The sequence below is a fragment of the Coffea arabica genome, chromosome 2e (assembly GCF_036785885.1).
Source record: "Coffea arabica cultivar ET-39 chromosome 2e, Coffea Arabica ET-39 HiFi, whole genome shotgun sequence".
Classification (NCBI taxonomy): domain Eukaryota; kingdom Viridiplantae; phylum Streptophyta; class Magnoliopsida; order Gentianales; family Rubiaceae; genus Coffea; species Coffea arabica.
The window spans coordinates 14,547,831-14,573,945 of record NC_092313.1 but is presented as its reverse complement, the minus strand read 5'-3'; the positions used below and the strand labels follow the sequence as shown (position 1 = coordinate 14,573,945).

At 38.5% G+C, this 26,115-nt stretch overlaps 2 protein-coding genes across 5 annotated transcripts; one reads left to right on the top strand and one right to left on the bottom strand.

Moving 5' to 3' along the window:
• The first annotated feature begins 7,457 nt into the window (after window positions 1-7,457).
• LOC113728623 (aquaporin NIP1-1-like) lies at window positions 7,458-11,676 on the top strand. Of its 4 annotated transcripts, none has more exons than XM_072079137.1 (6): window positions 7,458-7,803; window positions 8,249-8,473; window positions 8,817-9,005; window positions 9,370-9,431; window positions 10,004-10,226; window positions 11,056-11,676. In XM_072079137.1, exons 1-5 carry the CDS (start codon window positions 7,654-7,656, stop codon window positions 10,221-10,223), a joined length of 846 nt encoding a protein of 281 aa, XP_071935238.1. In that variant the 5' UTR covers window positions 7,458-7,653; the 3' UTR covers window positions 10,224-10,226; window positions 11,056-11,676. The 4 variants fall into 4 exon arrangements, with proteins under 4 accessions (XP_071935238.1, XP_071935239.1, XP_071935240.1 ...); XM_072079138.1 differs by having other exon boundaries at window positions 10,973-11,676; XM_072079139.1 differs by having other exon boundaries at window positions 7,459-7,803; window positions 11,235-11,676.
• Window positions 11,677-13,523: 1,847 nt separating this feature from the next.
• Window positions 13,524-16,878, bottom strand: LOC113731107 (aquaporin NIP1-1-like). Its single transcript, XM_027256183.2, has 5 exons — window positions 16,480-16,878; window positions 15,812-16,036; window positions 15,051-15,248; window positions 14,626-14,687; window positions 13,524-13,880 (listed from the first exon to the last, which is right to left on the bottom strand). The coding sequence occupies exons 1-5, from the start codon at window positions 16,627-16,629 to the stop codon at window positions 13,661-13,663; spliced, it is 855 nt and encodes a 284-aa protein (XP_027111984.2). The 5' UTR covers window positions 16,630-16,878; the 3' UTR covers window positions 13,524-13,660.
• Window positions 16,879-26,115: the final 9,237 nt, after the last annotated feature.

Below are 26,115 nucleotides of genomic sequence, written 5' to 3'. Positions count from 1 at the left end.
GGTGTCCACCCCATCCCGGTGGACATTGTATGTAGATGGATCCTCTAATGGGGATGGCAGCGGAGCTGGGCTACTCCTGGAAGGACCTCAGGGAGAAGTGTGCTCTTACGCCCTCCGCTTTGGCTTCCCAGCCACCAATAATGAAGCCGAGTACGATGCCTTAATTGCTGGACTCCAGCTGGCCCGCAGGCTCGGCGCACAGCAAATCCACGTCCGCAGTGACTCCCAACTCGTTGTACGCCAAGTTCTTGGTGAATACGAGGCCAAGGATGAGACCATGCAACGGTACCTCTCCAAAGTTCACAAACTCACCGCGTACTTCGAGTATTTCGAAATCCAAAGAATACCCCGGTCCCAGAATAAGCAAGCCGACGCCTTATCCCGGCTGGCTTCTACGTCATTCTCCGACCTCAACAAAACTGTCTTGGTGGAAGTCCTGAGTGAACCAGGATACGTGGAAGAGGTGGCATGCCCCGTGCACTCTGAAGAAACCTGGATGACCCCGTTCATCCTTTTCTTGGATCAAGGAGCCCTCCCCGAAGACCGAGCCGAGGCGAGAAAAATACAACGCAAGGTGGCTCGGTACGCTCTCCGCGATGGAGAGCTGTACAAACGTTCCTACCTCGGCCCCTGGCTGAGGTGTGTCACTCCCGAGACAGGACGCCACGTCCTCCACGAGATCCACGAGGGCTTGTGTGGAGCTCACGTCGGCCACAGAATGCTAGCCAAGAAGGCTCTGCTTCTTGGATATTTCTGGCCCTCAGTTCGGCAAGACGCCCAGGACCTCGTTCTCGGCTGCCCTTCCTGCCAAGTCCACGCACCCGAGTATCACCAGCCCGCAAACTTCATGGTTCCCATCACTTCACCTTGGCCGTTTGAGCAATGGGGGACAGACATCATAGGTCCCTTCCCCAGGACCGTCGGCGGTTATACCTTCCTGGTAACCGCGGTGGATTATTTCACCAAGTGGGTTGAGGCCGAGCCTCTAAGGACCATCACTGGGCTGGCAATTCAAAAATTCTTTTGGAAATGCGTCGTCTGCCGCTTCGGCATTCTTCAGGTCATCATCTCGGACAATGGAAGACAATTTGCCGAGAACCCCTTTAAAGCTTGGTGCACAAACCTTGGCATCAAACGACATTTCACTTCGGTAGGCCACCCCCAGGCCAACGGTCAAGCAGAAAACTTCAACCGAACTCTCTTGCATGGCCTCAAGACCCGACTACACCGAGCTGGGACATCTTGGGTCGAAGAACTCCCCAGTGTCCTGTGGTCTTATCGGACCACGCCGAGGTCAGCCACGCAAGAGACCCCATTCTCTTTGACCTACGGAGCCGAGGCTGTCATCCCTGCCGAGATCCTTACCCCCAGCCCTCGGCTAGCAGCCTTTGCAGCCGAGGTGAACGACGAAGAAAGGCAGCTGGATCTCGACCTCGTCGATGAACGAAGGGACCTCGCCTCAGCCCGGATAGCTTCCTACAAGAACACACTGGCACACTATTACAATGCCCGCGTCAGACACCGTAGATTCCAGCCTGGAGACTTGGTTCTGAGGAAAAACTCAGTCAGCCGAGCTGAACCGCAATAGAAACTATGCCCGAAATGGGAAGGCCCCTACCGAGTTGTGGAATCTGACCTTAAGGGATATTGTAAACTGAGCTACCGAGATGGCTCACTAGTGCCGAGGTCTTGGCACGCCGAGAACCTCAAAATGTATTATGCTTGAATTTTTAATCAAGTTATGACTTCGGATTTTATGTTATTTTTCAACATCGGTATTGTGCTATTAAAAAATAAAGGGGGACAAGCAAGGGACGAAGTCAAAGCAAGAAATTAAAGCGCTGAGATGAAAAGAAGTAAACTTTCATTCAACAGAGGAGCGTTACAAAAAATACAAGGCCGAGGTCGGAATGCTACTAAGCACTCTCCACCTCGGCCACCCCTTTAAAGCCCACGAGCCTAGACCCCAGTCTCGGCTCCATTTCCCGTCTCGGCTCCCTCCTGGGCAGCCTTCTCTCCGGACTCTCCTCCGCCGGGGTGAAGTTCTTCTCCATGCTCTTCGCCGATGTCCCCTCCTGCTTCGTCTTCCCCAACTTCTTCACCCTCCTCGAACACTTCGTCGAGTTCAGACAGCCACTTGTTGAACTCGTTCTTGACCTCGGCCAAGTTCCTTCCGGCCTGGATGCCCTCGGCCATCCGGTCGCACAGATCCTGAGAGTCCTCATTGTAGCTGGCATGGCCTCTTAACGACTCCAAGGCTTCGGAGGGGAGGTGGGCTGCGGCCGCGTCCACACCCGACGTGAAGCCGAACATGAAGTTTGGTGTGAGCAGTTGGCCGAGATCCTTGGTGAAGGCCTCAGACCTCCGAAATGCATCCACTGCCGAGGCCCCAACACTGTTGAGGGCTTGCTCATGAGACTTCTTCGCCTCGTCCCCCCTCTTCTGCTCTTCTTCGAGGGCCGATCTGAGACTATTCATTGTGACCTCGGCTTCCTCACCCTTAGCTTCGGCCTCCTTAAGCTGTCTTTGAAGCTCGGCCTTCTCAGACTCGGACACCGTCAATTTCTTCTCCAACTTGGAGATCTGATTTTGCAGCTTGCCGGTGTCCTGCTCCTCGACCAGAGCACAGTACCGGTGTGTCATCTCGGCCACAAAGGCTGAGGTGGAAGCTGTGCTCACCATGAGGCTTTGAACCATCTCAGCCGGGGTCAGCTTCTTCATAAACTCCAAATCCCTTGGCAGGGGGGAGTGCATTACTAGCTCTTGGGCAACCCGAGGATGGCTGCACCTGTCGTTGGCTGAAAGTTTCCAGTTCGGACACCAGTGCCCGGCGGGGTGTGTCTTCTCATCCCCGGAAAACACCGGGGGGCTATGGAAACGATTCCATAGCGAGGTCCCCGAGACCGCATTGACCGGGGGCTTCAACTGCTTGCCTCAGCCATGAGGAGGTGAAAGTGCCGTGACGACTCCAAGGGGCACTCCCTCTGGCAAGGACGAGGTGGACCCCGTAGCCGCGGTGGCCGAGCTGCTTTGGCCAGCCGTGGTGGGAGTGCTTTTAGCCGCCGAGGTCTTGGCAGCTTGTCCTTGTGACTTCTTCTTCGGCGGAGGTGCCGATGTCTCACCGGAGCTCTTCCTCTTCTGCCTTTTGGCCACTTCGGACGAGCCAGACACGACGATGTCGGACAGTTTAGTCACTGCACAAGAAACAAATATTATCATATGCCTTAGCCGAAATGAAAGCGAAGTTATGAAAGAAAATTACAAGGAATCTTAAGTTTGGTGGAAGTGAAGGGAGTTCTGTCAGGACTGAGCAAAGCTCGACTGATCCCCCCGTCAACCAGCACGGCTTCGGGGTAGTCCAGACTGTATATCCGAAGTCCCGACCCCATCAGCTTCTGGAAGTCCTCCTCCTTGGCATCCCCAGCGGAGGGATCGGCCTTCGCTTTGATTGGCCTCCACCAGAAGCCCCTGGGGAAGTCCACTTCGGACACAAAAAAGAAGTCGTGTTTCCAATTTTTGATCGACCTGGGAGAACCGATCACCAACTTCGGAATGGCATTGTTCCGGTTGCCAACATAAAACCATCCCTTATCCGTCCCGTGCGCCTTGAGGGTATAGCATCGGCGGAAGAGGTCGACAGAGGGAGTCACCTCCTGATGTCGACACAGCATCTCGAACCCTACGATGATGCGGACCGCGTTCGGGGTGAGTTGGGTAATCCTCACGTAGAAGTGACGGAGCAAGTCCCTGAAGAACCTCGAGGTGGGCATCCTCAGCCCGGCCTCTAACTGCTGGACATAGATGGCCACCATGCCCAAGGGGGGCTTTTCGGCTGAGTCATTCGCCCCGGGCGGTAAAATCTCGTACCCCGACCGAAAAGGGTACTTGTTCATCACCTTCACGGCCCGATCTCTTCCGATGCGACTTCTAAACTTCGGCATCTTGCCGAAGTCGATGATGGCTGTGTCCTCCGGAGTGGCAAGCTCCAGTGCGTCCTCGTCGTGTGGTATCCCGACGCCGAGCTCCTCGTCGTAGCCCACCTCGGAACCACCCTCGCTCATCTCGGACGACTCCAACTCCGAGGCTGCCCCGCTGGCTCCCGCCTCGGTCGATCCCTTCTCAGAACTCGGGCTCGACCCTTCCGAGCTGGACGTCGTCGCTTCTCCCACAGGTTCCGGCCTCACCTCGGTCAGGTAGCTCGGAGTCACGGTCTCTCTATGGGTCTTAGCCGTTTTGGCCATGGGTGAAAGACGAAATAAGAAAGAAGAAGGGTACTTACTATTGCCTACGGAACTGGACGAAGTGGATAACCTCGGCTCTGATCTCGGCTACTAGACTGATCTCGGCTGATAGAACTGACCTCGGCTACGCTCACGAACTTTGCAAGTCTCAGATGAAAGTGAAAGGTGTGAGTATTGCGGTGAGGGGGACCCCCCTATTTATAAAGGTTTGGGGGGAATCCGAAGAGGCGGTAAGAATGCGAAAGGACGGCCACGTTCGAATTCAAAACACCGCGCCTCCCTCTCTCCTCATTAATGCCCCGTCCTTTTACCTGACACCCTCTACACGAAACGTCCCACTACTTCACGACGCGACGGTTACCAATGACCACGTCCTATCAGCTGACATGCCCACGTGTCACATCCCCGTATCTTCCGGAGCAGTTTCGGGACTCCGACTCTTTACGACTTCGGCCAAGGAAGCCTCGGTACCTCCCTGGCCCGGAGCTCCCGAGGCTTGGGGGGCTTATTGAGGGTGCTCACCTCGGCAACCCCGTGTGTCCGAGGTGAACTCACCTCGTCCCTCATCAGAGCTCATCCGTGTCTCGGGCATATCCCCTAAAGCGCGGCCGGATCCCTAGTCTACCGTATAGGTGACCTCGGCACCTCCACCTCAGCTGCACGCGGATGAGGTCAGGACACCTGACATCACCCAAGATCAGTGCTTTATCTGAAAAGCACTGTCGCATTTAATGGCTACTGCGAAGGACTCCTCGTCACCCTGTCCAGGCGGCTACAGTGTCAGAGTCAGGCCACCAGACAGTGAGCAGAGCCGTAATGGCAGGGCATGGGTCCCACCCACATAAGACCTCCGTCCTGCCCTCCGCTCTCACTCTATAAATACCCCACACACTCCCAACAAGTAAACACACTGTTCATTCTCATATACCATTATCTTTCTCGTTCTCTTACTAACTTAATCGTCGGAGTGATACCAGGGGAGAAGCCCCGCCATCCACTTCGGACAAGCAAAGGTATACCACCTCATCTCAGAGAGGCCTGATTTAGGTCGGTCCATTTACCTACCAAAAATCACCTCTTCAAAGATCAATGGGGTGCGTGCCATAGCTGCTTTGGCATTGTATAATGTAGAGTTCTAATATATAGTATATCCAAAGCCTTACTCATCATTACGCACCACATACAATTTGTCTGGTGCTCAGCGAAGAAGGGCCGGCTTAGATTATGGGCGCACCAACTACGAATGCTTTGCAAAGTTGAATTCCTTCAGGATTCCGCTATTTGCTTTGTATCTCGACGATCCCGCCACCAATCTCCACTACGACAACATGCTTTTCGCCCAGATCGACGCCGTCCATTTCGCCGTCGAGTCCTTGGGGTTCAAGGACGACGCGGTGTGCGTCCAGATCTCCGAGACCGGCTGGCCCTCCAAGGGGGACACCGACGAGGCCGGAGCCACTCCGGAGAATGCCAAGAAGTACAACGGCAACCTCATCAACAAGCTGGTGTGCGGGAAGAAGGGGACGCCCATGAGGCCCAACGCCGACTTGAACATCTATGTCTTCGCCCTTTTCAACGAGAACATGAAGTCCAGCCCAACCTCCGAGAGGAACTACGGCCTCTTCAAGCCGGATGACTCCTCGGCCTACTACATTGGCTTCAACAGCACCGGTCTCCTTTCCACTTCCTCCAATACCTCCACTACTCCTAGTAGTACTGGTAGTAGCAGCAGCAGCAGTAGTAGTGTTCCTCTTGGCTCCTCCTCCTCCTCCGGTAGCACCACTTCTTCCACAGCAGTAGTAGTATCATAAGATGAAAGTCAAAGAGAAATATGAAAAATATGGAAGTCCCTAAAATACCCCTTCTGGGTTCCTAGATTTGGAAGCCGATGGAAATTATGCGGTGGCGCCGCCGCTAAGCTCCTTGATTGGAATCGAAATATAGGTTTAGGGATTAAATTGGCTATAAATAATGTATAGAGACTAAATTGACGGAAAAAAAAGTTTAGGGACTAAATTGGCGATTTTTCCCATGGCTAAATATGATAATGTATACGCATAATTGAAAATTCAACGCTTTATTTCATAGTGGCCATCTCATATTCTGCTCAAGGCAGGTGCCGTAGTACCTGCAGCTGCAATTTCAATTGGAAAAGCCATTAAGAATATATATATATATATATATATATATATATAGCTAACTGACTAACAGATTAAGAAAGAGCACAATTGATTAATTTACACTCTGTTAAAAAGCCAGCATAATTGGGATTACAACAACACTAAGTGGAATTAATATACTTTTGGGACTTCTAAATATTTGATTGATTACAAGAATTTATATGTTCCAGTACCTATTTGCCTCGTTAGATTGGGGAGGGAGACAACTAAAATTGATGTTATCAATATGTTCATTAGCAGATTTGGCGATTAGAAACATTCATGGATGTTTTCGGGATTCCATTGTTTTATTTGATATTTATAGTATATGTTTAGAGTTTTACCGTGAAAATTTTTATTAATTTTCGAGATCTATATTTTGTGTTATTTTGTTAGATCCATCATATATAAATATGCATATGTCTAATCAATCAGATTATTAACCTAGGCTTTTAAGTGATTGCAGCCCTCGAATACAAGCTTACGAATACGGCTTTATTGTTGTTCTTATTATGGACATTTCGGCAGCAGAATAACAATCGTGAACCCCTTACTCTGTATGTATCATCAAAACAACCTTAAACCCATCAAGCAATTTTGTGAAAGCATATTCCCAACTAAATAAACCAAAGAAGAGTTATTTCATTATAAGAGATAGTCATTGCTGTTTTAATGCAAGGACAAAACAACATTTTTGTTCCATTTGTTCTTTATCCCCACTAGCCGATAGAGAAGAAGAAGGGAAGAAGAAGAAGACTTGTTTTTCCCTTTTTTGTATTTTTGTGGGAGAAACAAACAATGCTATTATGGAGATGAAGATTAGCTGAAAATTCTCGAGTGAGGCTTCCAAGTTAATTTAATATTATTAGGTCAAAATCAATATCATTGATCCAAATTACCTCAAGAAATCTGCCAGGATGGAAGGAGCCGCCTATGCAACACTAGTTACTTTACAATGCATTTATACCGGATCTCTCAGGCATGATTCTGGAGTCTTTGTCTATAAGTTTTTTCACAGTCTGTTTTCTTCTGGGAGAAGTTAAAATCCATTATTTCATGCACCATTGAATCGTACAACTAATTTATATAGATTGTCAGGTTGAAAGCAAACTTCTGAATTGATGTCTGAAACCGAACAGCACATAAAAGACAATTGGATCCTTTCAATTTAAATGGAGGATCAAAATGCCTGCATTGCACGATAATATATACTAATATTCTCCTTTACCACTGAAATCAAAAGTAACTAGTTTATGGCTGAAGCATCAGGAGCTAATGGCAATCATGGGGTGGCTTTGGACGTTAAAGATGAGGATTTGAGTCACAAGGATGTGAAGAACGCCGAATCCAAAACCATTTCTGATACTTCCGGCTTCCTTTTCACCGTCCCTTTTATGCAAAAGGTGAATTATATATTAATCTCTCGCAAATTCCAGCTTCAATTCTTCCCTCATTCATTCACATGCCAAAACGGCTAGTCATTTTCTATCAAATTCAAGGAAGTTTTTCCTTTTCTTTTTTTTTTTTTTTGAGACATATTTCAAATTTTTAAAGGCATCCCATTTCTCAAGTTTGCTTTTCATTTCTTATAATCATTTTTCTCAGTTGTTTTTCCAAAATAATTGGATTAGTTAGGCCTCAACATTTTCTTCTTTTGAATTTCAGTTTACATCATATCCATCAATACCGCAGTTAAGATTAATATATTACGTTCAATGCTCCAAGTAAATTTCATGGTAACGTTTTGTACCTAGACCAAATTGTTCCAAGATCTCTACTATGAAATACTTAATTCAAAATTTATTTTTGTTGTTCTTTTCTTCTTCTTTTTTTCATTTGGTATAACAGCTGGTAGCAGAGATGGCAGGCACATATTACTTGATATTTGCCGGTGTCGGTTCGGTGGTGATTAATGCTGCAAGGGACAATATAATTACGTTTCCGGGGACATCAGTTGTGTGGGGGCTGGCGGCGATGGTGGTTGTGTACTCAGTTGGCCACATCTCCGGTGCACATTTAAATCCAGCTATAACCATTGCTTTTGCCACCTGCAAAAGGTTCCCATGGAAACAGGTAGTGTAATTATGTACTCTATCAAACAAATTATCCTTAATATCCTCAGGCATGACTGAATTTTTTTTAAATAAGAAAAAAAAAAGAAAAAGAAAAAATTTTGACTGTTGAGCAAATGAATTGATGAACTTGTCCATCCATCCCATCTACTTGCTGTTGAAGGTGAAACCCTTTCTGACTTTGTCCACGCAAGAAATTGTGGGTTAATGTATGTATAGTTGAGCTCTATTTGCCATAAGATGTTGTTTCCCTACAAAAATCGGTGAACCCCTTCCTCTTTGGTGGAGTAATTTGTCTTGTTAATCACATTTTGTTAATGTTAGGTATGATTTTCTTTGCTTAGGTACCGGCCTACATCTCAGCTCAAGTCCTTGGATCAACTCTGGCAAGTGGAACTCTAAGATTACTATTCCAAGATCACTTTGCAGGGCCACTCCCCCATGGAAGTGACGTGCAATCTCTAGCTTTGGAATTCATAATCACATTTTACCTAATGTTCGTCATTTGTGGAGTTGCCACAGATAATCGAGCTGTTAGTACTTCTTTTCCTTGACTCGATTATTTTCTCAGTGCATAAAAAGTCAACTAATCTAATGAATCATATACTTATGATTTTGATTAAGTTGGAAGAAGGAACACATAGATTTGACTGGGGATTTCAGGTAGCTACAAGACAACTCATCCAATTTGATTCTTCTCTATCATTTTAAATTAAATTTTATTCTAATGACTTGTACATGCTAAAGATAATTACGTGTTTTCATTAATAAAGGCCTTGTGACACAGACATATTGTACTCATTGATGACTACTAATACATCATATATTTAGATAGCAGAACCTAACCAACGGGTTTAATTCTTTGCTAACTTATTTTAGTTTTGGTTGCTTAAACAGATTGGAGAACTTGCGGGTCTCGCCGTTGGAGCTACCGTTATAGTGAATGTGATGATTGCCGGGTACGTGCTGATTAATTAATTCATTCTTTGGTTTGATTATTTGTTGCCATTGACTTTAATATTCCAATGCATTAGTGCTTAAAAGGGTTGATTTTGAATTTTGTAATTGCAAACTTGTTGACCCTCTTAACATTCAAGATTCATTTCATCAGCATACTCACTCCAACTAAAGATCTGATGCGTATGTCCAAAGCCTTTTCAGCTTCTCTCTTGATTACTCTACTCTATGCTAATATAGCATACATTTTTTGGTCTAAATACATGACTATTAATCTCAATTTAAATTATAATTTAAAATTTTACACGTGTAACCTGTATCATCTGAAACTAATTTGTATACTGTCAATGGATAAAGGGCTAATCATTTTTTCATTCGTAGTACATTTTGTATATTTGTCGAAACACTTTTTGCAATCCAAACGATTAGAAAAAAAAAATCCTCTACCAACAGATTGGAGAGCCTAGAACATTTGAAGTCGTACACTCGTATTTCCCATATATTCCGAAGAAGTTAGTGTCTTATGCCGAAGCTTCTGATCAAGCACACTTGTATTGATGTCTTGATGAATCAGGCCGATTTCTGGTGGATCAATGAGTCCAGCGGGGAGGTTGGGCCCAGCAATTGTGTCAAGCAATTACAAATCTTTGTGGGTATACATTCTGGGCCCCACTGCAGGGGCCATATCTGGAGCTTGGGTTTATGATATCATCCGGTTCACAGACAAGCCTTTGCGTGAAGTTTTAAAGAGTGGATCATTCCTAAAAGACTCAGCCCCCGTCAACTCTAACTGAAATGTAAAGCCTTACTCAATCATCCTTCTTTTCTTTTCTTTTCTTTTCTTTTTTTTTTTTTTGGTTTTTTTTTTGTTTGGGGGGGGGGGGTGTTTGAGGGGTTCTCATGTACAAGAAAAAAATTTGCAACATTCTATAGTAATATAAGATTATATGCTTTCAATTTTGTGCAAAGATGAATGAAGATGAAGAGATGTCGAAAAATCTAAATAGATAGAAACATGAACCATCTTGTCAGACAAATAGATAGAACACCTGATGAACGATTGAATTTTACACAAGTAGATAGAAAAATGATATGATACATAGCTTAACATAATTTGATAGTTAGTGTTTTAGAAAAGTCGTATTAGGTTTAAAACATAACTCTCATCTCATTAGGTCACAACTGCTCACAACTTACCTGCAAAAATAACTACCATCATTACCTAAATATAATGATGTATGCCTAAATATAATAACATGTTGAATTTTCAATCATGCACATGCATTATTATATTTAGGCATATATTTGGTCATGAAGATATGAAACGTCATTTTTTTTATGAAACGTTATTTGACATAAAAAGAAAAAAACATGAAAATTTTCAATTATGCACATACATTATGATATTCAGACAGATAACTTCTTATTTCCCAAGTAGTGGGAAGGAAAATATCAATCCATTTCACAAGTAGGAATTTGATGTTCTAGCATCTAATCTCCTTTTTCTCTTCTCGCTTCTTAAATCTCACTCATGTTCTGTTAGGTGAAAAAAAAAAAGAGAAAAGGAAAACATCAATCAATTTTCTCTATCTCTACCAAGGGAAGGTAACATTTGCATTTTGTAAGGTTGCAGAATGATTTCTTTGATATGCTCAAAGCCTCTCAGCTGAAAAGGTGTATAACATCAGAACAGAAGTTGAAAAGGATGCCACACTTTATTTATGTTTAACAAACAATATTCTACAGCCATTAGATGGTCATCTAGGATAAGGCAATGATGATGAGATATTCTACAACATTTCAAGGTTTGCAGAAAATGAAAAATGAGCTTGTTTCTCTCCGCCGTGGACTTCAGCTCCTGGAAGATATGGTCTTGCAGGTGGTTAAGGGAACATAATCCAGAAAAGGGATCTCAATAGTCAATTTTCTGTGCCCATTTTACCGTGCTCTCCTCATTTGGTACCACAACAACAATCAGCATTGACTTAAAAGCTATCCCCATAGACCCAGTTGTAACAGAGTATTACCAAACACAGGCTTAACATGGTAGCTGAGCTGATATAATCAATATGAGAATAATCTGATTATATGAACCAGAAATTTTTTTAAAAGCATATATATAATGTGCTTTTGAATCTAAAACTTTCCCTCGTGTAAATGATTCACTATGTTTGCATATGTTGGGTGTTGCTAGTGATTTGAAAGAAACTAAGATATAACTCGACTTGACAAATATGGGTTTCGAAAGCCTTTTCTTGCTTTTAGGGACTGGATTCAAAGTAACATTTTATAGTAAGATTTTGTTTATGATGACTTTATAATTAATCATGCATGAGTAGAGCAATTTACTTGCAAACAACAGAGAATCGATCCTGCATACAATTAGTTAACATACATAAAACCAGATAATTACTTATCAGAATACATTAATCATCCTTAGATGAAGAGTAGCACTTGATTAATGCTTGTTGCAGATGAGTTTCTTGAGACCAGTTATGGCCTCAACAACCAGGAATTTATCACGATATGTGCCCTCGCTATCCTGAGTTTCAATCATAAGTCCGTAAAAAGTGCCAGAATAAGCAAAGCATTTCCCGCCGCCAACTACTTCATTGAACACCAGCTTCGTCTCAGCATCCTCGTTGTGCATTCTGTGAACACCAAGCAACTGAGTTCCCAAATTTAATTAGAACCCTCCGACAAAAATGAGCTGGAAACTTAGTGGATCAAACCACTTACTAAAACCTACATTACTTGGGGAGAAATTTAATCAAACAATCCAAGAATGTTGACGACAAGAAATGAAAAGATTTTATTACTTAAAAACAGTTCAAGAATGTGCACATTACTTTCTTTTGCAATTCCTTATGCTTTTTCAAATGCTTCTATGCAAGTTGTTAAGTTATATAAATCTCCTATTATGACCTCAGTATTTCAGATTCATACTACTTGCCCTCTCTCTATTCTTTCTTCTTTTCAAATAAAAAAAAAATTAACATTCTATAGCTTACGTGACGTATGTATTAATTTGCCGTTTATCAAGTTCCTTTCAACCTGAAATTTGGTATAACTAGTGGGCAAAGCATGTGATAAGTCGTTATTTTGATTAAGTTGTGAATTTTAAATATGCTTTTGCATGTGTTGATCTAAGTTACAACGCAGGCAATTGCTGGGTATCCCTAAAGACCTAAAAAAGTCTTCCAAGCTACATAGCAACAAGTTATTATTAACCTTGTATAGTTTTGTCAGGTAGCACACACAGACATATATATATTATCAGTAAGCATTCTAGAGATTTTGATGTGCCGCTCGAATAGAGTCACTCTTGTTTGCTCCCTCCCTCCCATCCACACTTCTCCCCCAAACCCAAGCAAAAGCCCCTAAATACTTAATGATAATATCATGATAATATAATTGAAAATTTTCATGTCTTTATTTTTTTGTCAAATAATTTTTCATATCTTTATTCCTAAATGTAATAATGAATGCCCATGACTAAAAAGAATTCACCTAAAAAAATAATTAAAAAACATGACATGTCTAAATGATAAATACAAACATGGGCAATGCCAGGTGGACTGTCATTTAGTTCATGTCTGTCGTATAACTCTCATTATATCGCTTAAAATAGGATTTTGTAATTGAAAATTGAACACGTTATTAAATTTAGCCATACATCATTATATTTAGGGAATGATGGTACTCATCTTTTGCAGGTATGTTGTGACCTAACAAGATGAGACTTAACCTTTAAATCTAGTAGTACGATTTTTCTGAAACAATAACAATCGAATTATTTTAAGCGATGTATCATATTCTTTTCCTATCTACCATCTGAAATTCAATCGAAGTTCATAGTTCATCAGGTGTCCTATCTACTTGTCTGACCAGATGGCTCATGGTTCTATCCAATCAGTTTGTTCGTCATGTCATCATCTTCATCGATCTTGGAGCAAGATACTTCAGAAAAAAAAAATGTGGATCCATTCTACGTAGCAATGACACTTTTTTATCCTGAAATGTATATGCACAATTTTCCCATCACTATCAGTTGTGTAGAGACAATTATCTTGTGAATTCCTATTTGCACAAAATTGTAAGCAAATAATCTTATTTCACTACACAATGTTACAACTTTTGTTCTTCTAAATGAGTTCCCCTCAAACCCACAAGTGCCTGGGGGAAGCCCAAAAAAAAAACAAAAGAAGGATGATTGAGAAAGGCTTCCTATTCAGTTAGAGTTGTCGCGGGCTGCGTTTTTCAGGAATGATCCACTCTTTGTAATTTCACGCAAAGGCTTGTCTGTGAACCGGATGATATTATAGACCCAAGCTCCACCTATGGCCCCTGCAGTTGGACCCAGAATGTATACCCACAAAGATTTGTATTTGCTTGAAACAATTGCTGGACCCAAACTCCTTGCTGGATTCATTGATGCACCAGAAATCGGCCTGATTCACAAAGATATTAATATATAGGTATATTTGACCACAAGTAACTTCCCAGAATATATGGGAAATTCCCGATTGTTTAGTTTCAATCCGAAATATCAAGATGTCGACCATTTGCCTTATGGGTAGAGAATAATCTCATGCTAGCCCCTAAATTTTAAGAATTCATCTTTTCAGTTTACTTTTTTAATTTGACATACTTTTGGTAGAGTTTTTTTTTTTTTTTAATAATCCTTTAGACTGCAACAATTGTTTAGACAAAAGCACAAAATGCAAAATAAAAGAAAAAATAATTAATCTTTTATGTATTGATAGTGTACACAGTAGTTTCAGCGGATGCATGTTACGCATATAAAATTTTAAATTCAAATCGAAATTCAGATTAATTATCATGCATTCAAATCAGCTAATATATGCAATAATATATGCAATGTTAGCGTTGAATAGATCAATCCAAAGGAAAGTTAAATCCAAAAGGCTTTGGACATATGCATCAAATCTTTAGTTGGAATGAGCACTGCCAATGAAATGAATCTTGAATGTTTGAGGGTCAAGTTCCGACAAGTTTGCTTCTCAAAGACTCAGTCGATGCAATTACTAAATTCTTCCGGGGCACAAAATCGAAATCTACCCTTTAAGCAATAATGCACCGGTTGATAGTGATGGGATTTGTTAGGTATATTAAAATCAATGGGAACAAATAATCAAACCAAAGAATCAATCAATCACATAATCAGGCACGTACCCCGCAAACATCACATTTAGTAAAACGGTAGCTCCAACGGCGAGACCAGCAAGTTCTCCTATCTGTTTAAGCAACCAAAATTAAACTAAGTTAGCAAAAAATTAAACCACGTATTAGGCTCTACTGTCTAAATATATGATGCATTAGTGGTCATCGATGAGCTCAATAGGTCTCTGTCATAAGACCCTTTTCTGTCGAAAACACGTAACTATCTCTAGTATGTACAAGTCATTAGAATAAAATTTAATTTAGACTGATAAAGAGGAATCAAATTGGATGAGTTGTCACGTTGCTAACTGAAATCATCCCTCGTCAAATCTACTCGTTCTTTCTTTTAATTTAATCAAAATTATTAGTATATTATTTATTAGATTAACTTTTTATACACCGAGAAAATAATTTGATCAAGAAAAAGAAGCACTAACAGCTCGATTATCCGTGGCAACTCCAGAAATGACGAACATTAGGTAAAATGTGATTATGAATTCCAAAACAAGAGATTGCACATCACTTCCATTTGGAAGTGTTCCCGAAAAGTGATCTTGGTGCCCATTGAATAGCAATCTTAGGGTTCCACTCGCCAGAATTGATCCGAGGACTTGTGCTGAGATGTAGGCTGGCACCTAAGGAAAGAAAATCATACCTAACATTACCAAAATATCATCGAAAAGGCAAACAAGACCTGACAGCGAATGAATACTCGAATAGGGCAAAACCATGCATCAAAGTTTTGGTCTTACTTGAAAATTTCCATGTAAGTAGTTTATCATTTTGCATAGAACCGAATCCCTATCATAATTTTCCTCTCTGACCCCTATCCCTCCAAAATTCCCTCAAAAGCTTGTCAGTTGCCATTCTCTTTTTGTTGAAAAGTGGAATAAATGTGATTATAAAATTTCTTAAATTGTACTCTAAAGAAAAAGAAAAAAGAAAAAGGAGAAGGGAGGTGGACCTATCATAATGCAAACTTTTCTTTCAATCATTAATAACCCATAAATTTCTTTTGTGTACAAAGTCAAAAATGGATTCACCTTCGACAGCAAGTGGATGGGATGGATAGAGAAATTCATCAATTCGTATCCTCAACAGTCAAAATATTTATCTTTCGTTATTTAATAAAATTCAGTCATGCCCGAGGATATGAAGAACAATTTGATACAGTACATAAATCGGTTAATTAAACTACCTGTTTCCACGGGAACCTTTTGCAGGTCGCAAAAGCAATGGTTACAGCCGGATTTAAATGTGCACCGGAGATGTGGCCAACTGCGTAAACAACCACCATCACCGCCAGCCCCCACACAATTGATATCCCTGGAGCCGTAATTGTATTGTTCCTGACTGCATTAATCACCACCGCACCGCAACCGGCAAATATCAAGAAATATGTACCTGCTATCTCTGCTATCAACTGTTTAAAAGAAAAAAAGAACCAAATAAATGTTATATTATTTCGTAGTAAATTCCAAAATTAATGCCTTGAAAGATCTTGGAGGAACAATAGAACACTTGGTCTAGGTAAAAAAAGGCTTATAAGAAATTTACTAGGAACATTGAACATAATATATTAGTCTTAACTGCAGAATTGATGGATATGATATAAACTGAAGTTCAAGGGGGAAAAAACGATAAATGTCAAATGCTACCTTAGTCCAATTATTTTGGAGAAACAATTGAGAATTAAGATTCTAAGAATTGTTAAAGCAGATCAAAGAAACGGGATGCTTTTAAAATTTTGAATTTTGCAGCAAAGAGAAAAAAATCTTGAATTTGCTTGAAATTCAAAACCTACTGTGGCATGTGCCATGTGAGCAAATGAAAGAAGAAGTTGGAATTGAGAAGGGATTAATTCACCTTTTGCATAAAAGGGACGGTGAGAAGGAAGCCAGAAGTATCAGAAACGGTTTTGGATGCTGAATTCTTCCCATCTTTGTAACTCAAATCCTCATCTTTAACGTCCAAAGCCACCCCATGATTGCCATTAGCTTCTGATGCCTCCGCCATAAACTCTTTCTTGACTGTGTGTTGTGTGTGTTTTCGGACAGAAAGAGGAGGAAGGATCAACTATGACTTGTAAACTGATTGTAAGCAGAGTACAGGCTCCTATTTATGCATATCCAGAGGAAGACAAAACTTCTGCGTTTTTATTGCAGTTTGTGCGTGTTGTATGTGAGGGAGGGAGAGAGAGAGAGACTGAGAGAGTTCTTCCATGACTTGTCGGATAGATCAATGCATTTGACTAGAAATTTTCTCAAGTTTGGACTCTGTTTGGATCCAGGAGTTTTATTATCTTCTGGGTTGAATTATTTATTTTATTTATTACTGCTAAGTGTCTTTATTTATTTATTTATTTTTTGGTTTTTGTCATGGGTTATATACTTATATTTATCTGTCTTTGTAGATCTCGTGGAAAAGTGTGATGGCTTATTTAATCCATGAACAGAAAATGGCATTGATGGCTGCCTCAACAACCCACCGGAAATACAGAAAAATATGAATGTGAAGTTATCTTCTATTACAGCCATTTATTTCTGAGAACAAAATATATTTTCCAAGTTTCAAAATAAATTGGCTCATCAATGCTCTTATTGCATGCAGTTGGATGTTTGTAGACAACTCCCAGCAAGAAGAGGAGATATACTAGTATAATACTAGTCTTCTTTGAATACAGTACCTTCTCCGTTCCACTTTAATAATCTTAATTCTTTTCTCTGTAATTTAAGAAAAAGTAGTTAATTTTGTAAAAAAAAAGTCTACACTTTTCTAAAATACCCTCATATTAATAATATGACCAATCACTATATCTTTACCCAACAACAATTTCAATAGAATGTTGTACTGTTCAAGGTATGAATTAAAGCAATTATTATGTAAGATTGGTTATATTCACTGATAAAAAAACATATTAAACAATCACATTTTACAAAAGTTAAAAGTCAAATTCTTAAATTAGAAAGTATGCTATAATTTGAAAAAGATAAAAATAAAAAACAAGGCTATCAAAATAAAACGGAGGGAGTACTAGTCTTCTCTTTGGATTCACTTGGTTTATAGATTTGCCACTTATCTATTACTCTTCCCTTAACTCTAAAAAGGAAAAGTGGAAAGAGTAAAGGAAAAGTCCATTTTGCTTTCATATTCTGGTGAAGTTTATTTGTCCCATAATAGTGCATTAATACTTAATTTGGAATTTTCAACAGCTTTTTACCAAAGGTTTCTTGATTCAACGAAACTTCGGGACTAATGGGTTAATTTCATTGGTGCACTTTAATCTTGACATTTATTTACACGTCTTTCTAACTAACGTTTTGAACATATTGAACTTTCCTTTTGTTTCATATTTTGTACTTTAACTACCATACAGATATTGTATTAGCTAATGTGCTTACCGTGTCCTTGATGTATTAGGATTTTGGTCTTCTTCATGATTTGTACGTATATCTGTTCCTAATGTCTACTATTTGAAAATTATAACTATATATATATATAGAACTTTTCAAGCATACCATCTTGAAGAGTCAACTTCATTTGGGAATTTTTTTATTAGTCAATCTTCATACGACATTTGAATTGGAGCACAAGGAGGAAAAGAATATGACCAAAAAGTTAAAATTTAACACAAATAACTCTTGCCCACATGGCTCAATCAACCAGATACTGGTTACTTCTGATTTCATTGACCAGGGCAAATATAAACTACCCTATTATTTATTATGGTGCAAAACGGGCATCTTGATCCTCCATTTAAATTGAAAGAATCTAATTGTCTTTATGTGCTGATCACTTTTAGACATAACTTCAGAAGTTGGCTTTTAATCTGACACGCTCTCTTATTTTAGCTTTATATCCATGTTAGTTGTACGAATCATTTGTGCTTGAAATAATCGATTTTACTTCTCCCAAAAGAAAACAATGAAAAAACATATAGACAAGCATCTAGAATGATACGTTAAATCCGGTACAAAGGATCTGTGGGATACTGCATTTGGATCGAAGGATTTGACGACAGATTTAAAATTCTCTCGAATTTCACTAATTGTTTACATTATTTAGAAAATATTTAAATTTATAAATTATTAATTATTTTAGTATTTAAAATATATTTTAGTAGTTGACATATTACAAGCCCAAATCCTTATTAAGCAATCAAAACAACTAGGGCGATTTTAACAGATTTCAAATCTTTTATCAAATTCCTCCGTCCAAATCAAGTCCTGTAATTCGTTTTGCTGTCCTATCAAATGGAGTAGGAATTTTTGCATAGGCGGCTCCTTCCGTTCTGGCAGATTTGTGGTAATTAGGCTCAATGACACTGATTTTGACCTAATAATATTAAATTAACTTGGAAGCCTCACTGGAGAATTTTCAGCTACTCTTCATCTCCATAATAGCATTAATATTGTTTGTTTCTCCCACAAAAATACAAAAAAGGGAAAAACAAGTCTTCTTCTTTTTCTCTATCGGCTAGTGGAGATGAAGAATAAATGGAACACTATTGTTTTGTCCTTGCCAGCAATTACTATCTCTTATTATGAAATAACTCTTCATTGGTTTATTTAGTTGGGAATGCGCTTTCACAAAATTGCTTGATGGGTTTAAGGTTGTTTCGATGAAACATACAGAATAAGGTATTCACGAGTAATTCTTCTGTCCCCAAAAATATATATATATATTCTACTGCCGAAATAGACCATAGGCACATCAACACAAAAGCCGTCTTCACCAGCTAAATTCGAGCGTTGTAATCCCTAACGTTAATGATTTTATTGATTTCAAAAGAAAAATATGCTTCAACTGCTGTTCCCTGAGATGGTTGGTGATCAACTGCTGTTCCTTAAAAGCTTAGACAACGAACGCCTTTCTTAATCTGGTGGTTAGGTTGTTTGTAGTTGCCGTGCACAAAGAAGAGAAAACCCAAAAAAAGCAACAAAAGTCTACCAATTAATCTGCATGCGAGCTCAATATATTAAGGTTAATATTCTCCCGGAAAACTTGCATATATTAAGCTGACTTTGTGTGGTTAGGTTGTTTGTTGTGGCTATTTATGTAGAAGAAAAAACCTTAGCAAAGCAAGAAAGCCTGCCAATTAGACTGCAAGCTTAGAATCTTTAAGGTTAACATTAATTCTCCCAAAAATCTTGCAAAAATTAAGTTGACTTTGTGACTTGTAGCTTGCTTGCTTAATCCAGGGTTTTTTTGCTAGTCAGTATATAATAAATATATTGCAAATGAAATACAAATGCGTCGGTGTAGTTGAGCAAAACGCATACTAACCTGTCCTTAACTTCACAACAATAGTATTACGCATTACTTCACCCTCTAGATTGAGCCCTTTTTAAAGTAACTTTTTTTTTTATTGAATTTGGAAATTAAGTAGTTCTCAAAACATGGATAGACTAAAACATTTGCTTTTCTACACTAGTCTATATGTTACAGTATTTAAACTTTACATGTTTACTCTTTTAGTATATAGATCAATTATGCCGATTTATGCGCTGGTAAATAGGAATTGTTGAGCGCCTGAACCAGATCTGCTGAATGTCCATATCTATGGATGGCAATGGGGGCGGGTACCCGCCCTGCGGGAGGTTAATGGGGCAGGGGGTGAGGCGGGGGTGTTGTGTTTGGGTTGCATTTTTCGTCATTTTTCATGAAAAAATTACTGTAACGATTTGATATATGTGAGGAAAAAAGGTGATAGGGAAATGTGATCACGGAAAACGACAATATTTTCCGACGGAAACAAGCAATCCAAACAAGGATATTTTTTCCCCCCGCTTAGAAACGGGGCCTGCTTTAAAAAAATAAATATATATATAATTATATATAATATATAATTTAATTAATTACAAACTTATGATAATGATATTATTAGTTATATGTATTATATAATGTCTATTAGTATATATAATATAATTGATATTATTAATTATACTAATAATTATATATGTGTACTAATACAAATTATTAATTGGTTATACTAAATTTACTAATACATTTATACTAAATCCTTAATTACACTTAATACAATAATATTTTTTTCTTAAAAAAAACACAAGCACAATAATTAATTAGTGATTGTATTTGTACCAAAAGTGAAAACTTGACTACTTTAGTTATATTTATTTCATCATGTTGGATTGTATTCAAATATTTTTTGTTTGATTGTTTTTATAAGTTTCAATTGTAAAATTATAATGAATAATAATTTGATGATGTGTTAATATTTTAATACTTGATTATTTGTTAAAATTTAACCATAATAAAATTATATAACAAATTTTTATTAGTCTCGCGGGGCACCCGCGGGGGAAGCGGGGCGGAGCGGGGCAGGGACGGGGGATGGGGCGGGGCCGGGGAGAATTTGTAGGCAGCGGTGAGGGATGGGGGAGGGGTCCCCTCCCCGTTGCCATCCCTATCCATATCCAGTCTGCGGTCGGGTCAAATGTCTTGCATTAGGACTTTGCAGGAGAAATAATGGCTGCCAATGGGCCTCAAACTTTGAAAAGATTGTCACAGCCACGTGTATGCTTAAATGGAATTAGTATCGGAGCAGTTGCTCTCGCAACTAAAACATTGAATGAACAATGCTGAAAAGCAAAATATTAATTGCATTTCCATCATTTATTCTATCATAAAATTTAATGTATAAAGATTATACGGTAAAAATGATAATAGAGTGCGATAGATTAATAAAAAGGAGAATGCAATTAGCATTTCCCTTTTGAAAACCGTGTTATGCAATCACATCAGCTTAATTTGGGTTTATTCATTTTAAACGTGTTATATGCTTCAAAGTTCAGATGGACTGATTTTATTGGACCATCAATTCTACCCTAAGACAAAAAGACATGTCCGAAATCATACAATTCTGAAAGTACATCAAACTTTCAAGATGTCTAAAAATAACACGTCTTGGTGTGGTGTGATTAAAACTCTCAATCACTGCATAACTGAAAATTAATTAATTACTAAGCAATGTTTTGTTAGCCCTTTTGTTAAATGCAGGCTTGTTCATTTTCAATCTACAATTTTATATTGTTCTTAATGATAATTAACAATCTAACCATTAGTGCATGCAAAGTTACCCCTTTAATTCCCCAAGTGTGAATTTAGCTCTTTCCTTACAATTGCATCCAAAGATTGTAAGCATTAGTGCATGAACTGTACTTTAGTTGACCTGTTCGTTGTGAAGGTGTGAAACCAATGAAAGATCAATTCACATCGATTTCTGCTTTAGAGGTGGCCGGGCTATCTCAAGGATTCCGTGATCCCGAAGTAGCCGTCGACGGCGAAGTTGCACCTTTTTGAATGGCCTTTAGAAGCTGTGTCTGCCTGCAGAAATTTTGACCATTTTAAGACAATTCACGCAGCCTCTAATTATAATCATTATCCATTTCTTGTAGTAGTAAATTGGACGTTTTACTATTTTGGAGGGTAAATAAAATGCAACCACAGTATTCCATAGAAACTGGTAATTTATTTATCAAAGGTAATAATAAAAGGAGTACAAACATATCAATGTATTAATCGAGGCTATTGATCATGTAGACCCTGATTTTTTTTTTCTTTTCTTTTTTTGGTAAATGTGCACTTTTTTTTCTGTGGTATGAAATTCAGTTTCCTTTTTTTGGTCTCAATGAATTATATTACATCCAATACGTTTGGAATTAAATATTACAAGTAGTTTTCTGTTCAATTTCCTAAGGTGTGACGCCGCACTACTAGGAAATGTAAGTTAATAATTCGATATTTGTAATCCCTATTTTGTTGTTTAGCATGTACTGTTTTCCTCTTCAAATCTTTTTATCTATTTGTAAATCTTTAATTTGTAAAATTTATTAGTAAAATATGTTTCGAAGGACTTTTAAATTCTACAAATATACATACGATAAGTATACTTCAATAAAAAAAAATTTTTGTTTTTTTATATTTATGATATGAGATGAAAGGTCTATATTGCAGTTGAATAGCACTTTTATCAGCATACTTCACCAATTCTTTTAGTATACTTACTTTTTCAAGATTTTTCACATTATAGAAAATGTCAATTTAGGGAAAAAAAAATGTTTTTTTCTCTTGCATGAGTCTATCTTATGGAATAATGACGTTTAATAGTTTATTCCTCAGAAAGAACTTTCACAAAAAGTTGAAAAAAAAAAAAAGAAAGAAAGAGCTTGAACTTGACAAGCACTGCAAGTTAACCGTCTAGAAAAGATAAAGACACTAACAACAACAAATTAAAGAGCAACAAATGTCATAAAGCTCAAGACTGTCACCATTATAACCAAATAATCCTCCCAATATATATGCATAGCAATGATGATTTCAACTGAATTGCGCATGACACCCTAATTCAACTGGCATGCAAAACCCAACTCAATTCCTCAACCCCAACCGCCCACTATTTACTATTTAGCATATCTTTTGGACCCTCTAATCAGTCAAAATTAGCAATCTTTACTAACCTTTTCTACTTCATGTCTTCAACTATCTATGAACTTTATTTACTGATCCCACTTGCATGTCTTTCTGAGTCATTAGCAACATTGAAACTTTAACTGTTCCAAATATTCTTCTAATCTGGCGTTTTCACACCGGTTTTCCTCCAGTGAGTATGATTGGAAAATGGAAATTGTATGGCTCTTTGGAGGAAGACTTGAAAAGCCTTTGAACTTCAGAGACAGAAGATTGTTCATAATGTTTCAGATTAATCAATTTCTTGTTCAATTAGAGGCCTTCGGTTCAAAGCCAAACGGAGTGCTAATGCTCATTTTAATTATTACTAGAAAATTTGAGGCTTGTATGAAAATTCGTTTGTAGACTGTAGTATACAGGCTTATGATAAGACCAAAATAATCTCCTCCCCGATTACATGGAGCTCAGATTTAATGGTTGCTTCAATATTCTAAGTGGCAGGCAATGGCCCCCGTGGGTTTTACTTTTCCACAACTAACAAGAAAATTGCTTCACCTTTTGTCGTACTTATTTTTTGAACCCTACCTTCTCTCCCCACATCCCTCTTATCTTTTCAATTCCCAATTGCTAGTTTTAGGATTTGAACTCTGAATCCAACAGTAGAGAGAACTCGAAGAACCCCCCATCTAACCACTAAGTCAACCCGAATAATTACCTTTTGTTGTACTTTACTGTTTAATTAAGAATAATCATGGTCTTTGTGTGCCTTTGCCTGTAATAATGACTACATTAACTGTAACCAATTGCTCGTGCAATTAGTAACTGCTAATTATAGTTTGTAGACTTCTATTCAAGTTTATGCTCATTAATATTCATTACTAATGGTTTCGAATAGTCTTGGCATGAAAGAAATTTTACAGTTTATGGTACATTTTCGAATAAGTCTCTCGAAATTCGACATAACAAATATGCAGCACAGATGTTAAAATGTCTGTGTATGAATTCTCTTGTGCCAATACTGTATAGAAACCAACTCTGTTGAGATTATTTTAGTTGAATGAGCTCGGTATTATTACAAAATATTATCAACTCCATTATGTTAGCCATTTTGATGGAGATGTGAAGTAATAAACTAAACACTCCAATTTCCGTCGTCTTTTTGTTAGTGAAAAGTGTTTCACTACTACTCAAAACTGAAAGAATATTAGAAAAATCTTATCAAAAAAAAAGAAAGAAAGAATATTAGAAAATGGAAGTATCCTGGGATCTGCAACAGCAAAGCCCAAATGAATTTTTCTACACTATAAGCTTGGGCCTGGCCACAAAGTTCATGAAAAGTATTTCTATTCGTATTTCTATTCAATAAAGCGCACTTTATTGCGAACGTAATTAGTAATTTAGCGATAATTTACTAGGTATTTTAATTTATGAATAGTAACTGATACCCTATTCGCAAATTTCTCAAAACTTATACCCTTCGTATGAACTTTCAGTCTTCCTATTCCAATTCTCCAAATTTTCCCCAAAAAAAAAAAAAACAGTTTTTGTCCTAAGTATAAAATTGCTTTCTTTTAAAGTCTCGAACTACAATGATTATCTCTATCGATTGCAGTATTGTTTCTCCAGTGTAATACTTTTTTTTTTGTACAATTAACTACATTTCTTGAGTGCAATGATCACGTCTTTCTATCTAGTTCAATATTTCTGCCCTTTTGCGGCTGATAAATTAAAACCACACCCGAAATGTCATAGTGCATAGGCTTGTTATCAAATACTTAGAAGTCCCAAAAATATATTCCACTGTGTTGTTAATCCCAATTATGCTGGATTTTAACATATTGTTAATTAATCAATTGTGTTTTTTTTAAAAAAAATTGTTAGCCAGTTAGCTATAATTGTATTAGAAGACTCAAATTAAAAAGAGATATATATGTATATATATATATATATATATCTGTGTGTGTGTGTGTGTGTGTGTTCTTGATGCCTTTTCCAAGTGAATACTGATTAATCACATACAACATGTACGACACCTGACTTGAGGAAGAATCTGATGGCTACTATGAAGTAACCAAAGAGCAGAATATGAAATATTTCTTACCAGAATTTGTTCTTTTTTTTTTTTTCCAGTACCAGAATTTGTTCGAGATTGTGAATTTTGTGCATCAGTTTCGAAGCCTAGGAGAAAATTTTGAAGAAAAGTTTGTTCCTATATTTTTTATTCACACACACAAGAATGCAAATACGAGTCAAATTCAGGTTTATCCTCTATTGTGCATGAGAACATCGAAGGAAATTATATCTAAGTTTATATTTCAACGATCGGGTCAGGGGTCCTGTATAGGGCTTAGTAGGAGACAAAATGGCTGGGAATGGGCCACAAACTTTGAAAAGTTTGTCCCAGCATGTGCATGGTTGAACGGGTCTAGTAAACAAATTGAATCGAATCAAACATGTGAACCATCAGCTGATTCGAAATTTTAAATTTCAACTCGAATTCTATTCAATTTAACAGTTAATATTCTAAAGTTTAACTTGAATTTTTATTTAAATTTTTAGTAATTATATAAATAATACATATATAATATTAATATAATAAAATAATGTGTACTTTTATATGAAATATCAATAAATATATTATATAAAAAGTTAATCGAGCCTAATCAAACCTTAATGAGCGAATATATATAAGTTCAAATTCGATTCGATACTCAATTTAATCGAATCCTATTCTTGTTTAAATTTGAGTTCATGTTCGTTAAAAATTGAAATTAAGTCGAACCCTTAATGAGTCGAGTTAAAATTGCTCGCTAAAAATTCAATTTATTTACAACCTTATGCTTATGGTCTAAATCATGGCTGTACTATGCAATTGACGGTCTAAATCAAAGCCAAATGCTAATTGTTCGATTTGGACTACTCATTTCAAACCTTTTACGCTGCAGATCGAGTTGACCTCATTTGACCATGAATTATACCTGCGCTCACCCAAACCCCAAATTCCATGCATGAATTAAAAAAAAAAAAAAATCATCCTTGAAGCTACAATGCTGCGCTATGAAGCAGTACGTA

What these genes read in the sequence shown, in the direction of transcription:
- LOC113728623 (XM_072079137.1), top strand. Translation starts at nt 7,654, where the DNA reads ATGGCTGAAGCATCAGGAGCTAATGGCAATCATGGGGTGGCTTTGGAC. An exon ending in TTGCCACAGATAATCGAGCT is followed by an intron (nt 9,006 to 9,369) that starts GTTAGTACTTCT and finishes TTGCTTAAACAG; the next exon opens with ATTGGAGAACTTGCGGGTCT. An exon ending in GTGAATGTGATGATTGCCGG is followed by an intron (nt 9,432 to 10,003) that starts GTACGTGCTGAT and finishes TTGATGAATCAG; the next exon opens with GCCGATTTCTGGTGGATCAA.
- LOC113731107 (XM_027256183.2), bottom strand. Translation starts at nt 16,629, where the DNA reads ATGGCGGAGGCATCAGAAGCTAATGGCAATCATGGGGTGGCTTTGGAC. An exon ending in CCGTCCCTTTTATGCAAAAG is followed by an intron (nt 16,037 to 16,479) that starts GTGAATTAATCC and finishes TCTTTTAAACAG; the next exon opens with TTGATAGCAGAGATAGCAGG. An exon ending in TTGCCACGGATAATCGAGCT is followed by an intron (nt 14,688 to 15,050) that starts GTTAGTGCTTCT and finishes TTGCTTAAACAG; the next exon opens with ATAGGAGAACTTGCTGGTCT.